Below are 5683 nucleotides of genomic sequence, written 5' to 3' on the forward strand. Positions count from 1 at the left end.
GATAACAATACACTTAATCAGGTTGTTCTATATACTATATAATAGATACTATATTCTATATAGTAGATATATATATATATATATATATATATATATATATATATTGCATATGTGTGTGTATATATAAACCATACACAATGGAAAGAGTGGATGATGGACCAGAGGTATTTTATACATATATGACTCTTGACTTGATATGATATATTGATATATATATCAACACCAGAGACAAAGACACATGATACTGTTCAGTTCCAGCTGATTTTATTTCTGTCTTGGAAAAAAAAACAAAATAAAAAAAAAAACAATCTGTACAGAGGTCTGAGAGGCAGTGATTGACCCAAACATTGGCTGGTTTTGAGTTGTAAATGTCTATGATATTGGCATGATTGGACAAAACATGATCATACACAGCATATTGCACAAATGAAGAAAGAAAAAAGACAAGTAAAAGATGTCTGAAGATTGAAGAAAAATTAAAGAAATAAAAATCGTCCTGGACCACAATCATCTTCAACATAGAGGATGTCCAAAGATGGCAGCTCTAGTGCCTGTCGTTGATCATAATCATACATAAAACACACAATCTTTGCTTATAGTACAGTCAGTATACATAAATATCTTCCATGTTATTATTCTTTTAAAAATCTTAAACACAACAGCTATAGCTACATATACCTGAATCTGAAATACAAATGCTATTTTGCCATGCCATAATATAGGAAAACAATTAGCCTGCTATACTTAGCTAACAGGTACAGAAAGGTTAAATACTATTTTTTGATGCAATTTGCGCAATAACAGATGAAGCACTCCATACAGCTTCCCCCCTCTCTCTCAGAGTCTAGGCAAGTGGAATGAGTGTGAAATTCCATCCAGTGGTTCAAATAAAACTTATCTCAATAAAAAGCACACAGAGGTATTAGCTCTATCCAAACAGTGACTCTAATCCTTCTCTCTCTCTCTCTCTCTCTCTCTCTCTCTCTCTCTCTCTCTCTCTCTCTCTCTCTCTCTCACTCGTAGGTCTGTATGTGTACTGAGGAACACACAAGCACCACTCAGGCTTGGGCTGCAGTGGCGCTTTGTGTCGTTGGCTGGTGAAATGGAGTCACTGTGCCTTTAAGAAGCACGTGGGTAAATACTGTAAACATTGTGTGAGGTCAGATTGTGCCAAACAAACCCCCCTTCGCCTCGGCCCGGTCGGTCTGAACATCGGAGATCCTGACAACAATGTTGTTTTATAGGCTACCCACTCGCCGTCTCCCCCTCAATAGATTTTGTACAAAAATACAAGTAAAAAATCATGACACACTCAAATCTCCTTAAAAGTGAGAGAAGTCGACATTTAAATAGGATACACTTGTAGCCCTTCCGCGCTGGATACAGACAAGTGTATGTGCACACACACACAAACGAGACCTGTACGAGAACAATACTTCAAAGTATAAAAGGTTTGGCCGGTATAAATACATCAATATAAAAACGCCGTCCGGACACAGAGGAACTACAAAGTAGAAGGACTGTCTAGGCAGAAAGTATGCGGGTTGAGAGCATCGGTCCTGAATTGTGCACTGAGTGTAAAAGGTTTCAGAAAGCAATTCTGAAGTGTTTTTGAGTTCAGCCTCTTTAATAAAAGTCCTGCCGTTGGGATACAAGCTGGTGATAGTGAATTGTGTTCTATGGTCACACACATTGCGTAATTACGCAGCAATGAACACTTTACGCATAATAACAACAACAAAATTCCTCCTTTAGGGGAGGGCATGCGTGTTGATATTGAAATTGTCTCGGGTTTTGGGGGAAAACCTACACCTGAATATCAACTTGATGTCAATTGACTAATACCTTAATAAACAAAAGGTAACCCAGGGTGGCAACAAGCTCTCCAAAATGTCCCTTTGCCTATATCTCATTATGCAAATGTCCAAGTTCCAATAGCAGTCCATCCGCGGTGAAAGCAGACACACACACACATCCCTCGGCGCCGCGGGTTGGATCAAATGTTTCAATAAGTCCGTCTGTTTGACTGCTCGCATATAATAGGCGTGTCTCTGCGTACATTCACTCCTCGTCTGTCTGTCTCCAAATGCAAGCTAAGCATCCCCCCTCTCTGCGCGCTCTGCATGTGCGAGGCACTCATGATGAGCAAACACACACAAGTGCAGTCCAAGTCCGTGCGGGCAGTATACCTGCGCGCACCTGGGCTTCAACGCACACATATAGGCCACCTTTTTCCTTATCTCACTCTCCCTTATTCACTGAAAGAATGGCGGAAATATTCTGGCGCATGTCAGGGGATATTGTTAAACTTGGGGACACGGTTCCTCTCTCTCTTCCTCCCCCGTTTGTTCAATAGGTGAACACTAGATTGGAGATGGTGGACTCCAGCCAGTCTCCTGAGATCATCTCGCTGACTTCGGGCGTGCAGTAGTCGGGGAAGTCGAAGTGAGATCCCGCCCCGCACTCCCCGAAGCTCCAGTCCAAGTCCCGGTCCAGCTCCGCGTCAGAGAAGCCCATGCTGCCCCCCAGAGACATGCTCTCAAAGCCGCCGGGGCTCGGGTTCGGCTCAACGCGCTCATCCTCTAACTCCTCGTCCGATGAAGAGGATGACGAGACGGAGGAGGAAGAGTGAGAGGCTGACGGTGTCGGCGAGGACGCGCGCGTGTACCGGAGACGTGCGGTCGCGCCCGCCGGTGTTGATGACTCGCTGATGACCCCCCCGGCCCCGGGGCTCTGCTCCTCGTAGAGGCTGAGCGGGTCGCTGGACTCCGCCGAGCTGCTGAGGGTGGGACTCGCCGGCACCCCCACGGAGGGGGGTCCGCTGCTCTCCAGGCTGCCCGCCCCGCCGAACATGTGTCCGCGCCTCGCCTGCTGCTGCTTCTCGGGATCTGCCTGGCCCCAGACACTGACCTGGATTTGAAGAGTGCGTGGTGATCAGCGGGAGACCCATAGTCCTGATGGCTCTGTGCGCTCGCCTTGACGCTGCCCTGTTTGTGCGTCCTGCTCACCCCCCGAGACCCGGCGCTTCTCTTCGCCGTGGACTTGCTGCTGCGCTCCCCGTTCTTCTCTCCACGCTCCGCCTTCACGGTCGCCCCCCCGCTCACCGACTTGGCCTTCTTCCTGGGCCGGTACTTGTAGTCTGGGTAGTCGGCCATGTGTTTGAGCCTGAGCCGCTCCGCCTCGCGGATGAACGGGATCTTGTCCGTGTCTTTAAGCAGCTTCCAGCGCTTCCCCAGCCGCTTGGAGATCTCGGCGTTGTGCATGTCCGGAGACTGTTCCATGATCTTCCTCCTCTCGATCTGCGACCACACCATGAACGCGTTCATCGGCCGCTTGATGTGCCCCGTTGGAGTTTTACACCATGAAGCCGCCACGTCGCTCCGCTCGCCGGAGGAGGAGGAGGAGGGGGATTCGGGGGTCGTCGGGGGCGACGCGACGTCCATCTCCAGGTCCATTTCGCCGGAGTCAGTGGAGGAGTCCCCGCCGGGGGAGAGAGCTGCGTGCGCGCTCTCCGTGTGATGGCTCATGTGTTGCACCATCGTTTCCTTATAGATGATGAAGTCTCTCACTCAGTTGTCGAAAAATAAAAATAAACAAGAAACTCTGCAGTTGTTTCAGTGCGTAAAGTTCGTGCGTAAAATGAGTACTGTCTGTCGGGGGGAGAATGTCAACTCCTCACTTGTTCAATGGGTGTTTTTAGAAGAAGAAAAAAGTTCCTCCAAATATCTTATTTCTCTCTCTGTCAGTTCTCTGAGTCCGTTTGAGGCACAGTGGCGCTCAGTTTCTTTCCAGTGTGCGTGTCTTCACCAAATAGACGCACCGTGGAACAAGTTAAAATCCTCTGACACTAATAGAGTCACTGTTATAACTTTCAACTGCCGGTGCGGCTGAAAACTCGCCCTGCGGTGCAGAAAACACGTTGCTGTGGACAGAGGCACTGTATGTCTCTTAGATGGATCTGGTTCTGTAATAATAAGTCTCTTAGGTGGATCGGGCTCTGTAATAAGTCTCTTCTTAGGTGGATCTGGCTCTGCGAGTCTCTTAGGTGAACCTGGCTGTCTGCGCAGCTTGTCTGAGCAGTTTGAGAACCATGTGGTGGAATGGATCGGCTGCGCTTTTTCATAGTCTCCCGTGTTCCTGAGCGGTCTGTATGTTACTGTAAACATAACAACGAGAGCCACACTGTTTTATATCCTCCTCCCGAGATATAAAAGCCACCGGCCTCGGCCAATCAGCGACTGTCTCTATCCTGCTTTGCGGCGAAGCCCCGCCCCGCGGCAGCCCATTGGTCGAATAAAACGGGTAATAATAATCGGCGCGTGCAATGAGGATCGGCGTGTCTGACCTCATTCTTGTCAGACTTCACTGAAAGGCAAACTTGGTGTTTTTATTAAAGGAACATGGTGTCCTTTCGCTCTCCGCAAAGCTTCGAGGATATTATATATGAAAAAAACAAAAAAATATGCATTAGTTGCATGTGGATAAATAATTCTAAATTTAGATGTATGGGTAATAATAAGAATTTGGGAAATGGAAGGGAAAAAATCCTTGGATAGACAACAACAACATTGGGACTGATGAGTTGCTCTTATGAAATATAATAATGTATTATTATGGCGCACTGCTGCTACTGTGAAAAGCAAATTATATTTCACTCCCAATCCAAATTATATGCACACAATAATGCACACGAATCCAAAGTCTCTCCAAAATGTATGTTTATTATCCAACACCAGTCAGTCGGAACCCCGTTTATTCTCCCTCACATAACCCTACACGTCCTCAGATGAGCTCAGGCTCCTTTCCAGTCCGCCACCGACCCCCTCCTCTCTCCCCTCTCCCTCCACTCCGGAGCGAGAGTCTCTGCCTCGGGGCAGTGGGGCGGCGAGCCTCCGCTGGTCTGGAGGAGCCTGGAGATGTTAGGTTTCTTTATTTACACATTGCTCTCACCACGCAGGCAGGGCAGCACATGGCGAGGTGCGACCATGATGCCACTGAGGAGAGGACACACTACATTACACAGCAGCACACGACTGCTCTATAATGTTATATCGTGTCAACGCCATGAATGTATGATCATATTACAGCCTATGTCGCTAGATGTCAGACTAGAGCCAAAGGGAGCTGATGAGGCTTATACAGTGTGTGTGTGTGTGTGGGTGTGTGTGTGTGTGTGTGCGTGTGTGTGTGTGTGTGTCTGCGATGGTTGGCCACAATCATTAAAGGTCATATATTTTTTATTTTATAATTGTATATGATTCAATTGAGCATATAGGACATAATTTGTTAAGTTTCCCGAAAAATAAACTAAGTGTAATTTTTATAATTTATTTTCCAGCACACGTTTATTTCCCACTAGACTATTGTGGGCATAGTAGCCTATCGGATTTCAAATTCATGATTGCCTTCCCTGATTGGCTAACCCCTCAAAATGTAAAGCCACCTACATGTACCCAGTAGATTAGGTTGATTGATTGATTGAAAACTTTATTATCAGATTGCAGAATGGGTACAATACAGTACGGCTCAATACACACAATTGAACAATTGTTAAGGGGATGCAGACCAGAAAGTGTCTTTCGTCTTGTTTACATCAGGCTCCCCTATTTTCAATTCATCAAGACATTTATGACATACATGACATACAAATATACAGTACTGTTATAAAGAGATCACCAGAAAG

The 5683-nt window shown here is 46.6% G+C and overlaps 1 protein-coding gene across 1 annotated transcript; it reads right to left on the bottom strand.

Moving 5' to 3' along the window:
* Positions 1 to 242: 242 nt before the first annotated feature.
* LOC311248238 (transcription factor SOX-4-like) lies at positions 243 to 4145 on the bottom strand. The gene is given in 2 exon segments (XM_084339158.1): positions 243 to 2882; positions 2885 to 4145. Coding segments are annotated over 2 exon segments (1188 nt in total). The 5' UTR covers positions 3540 to 4145; the 3' UTR covers positions 243 to 2349.
* Positions 4146 to 5683: the final 1538 nt, after the last annotated feature.

The sequence above is a fragment of the Notolepis coatsorum genome (assembly GCF_963971535.1).
Source record: "Notolepis coatsorum genome assembly, contig: SCAFFOLD_2798, whole genome shotgun sequence".
Classification (NCBI taxonomy): Eukaryota; Metazoa; Chordata; class Actinopteri; order Aulopiformes; family Paralepididae; genus Notolepis; species Notolepis coatsorum.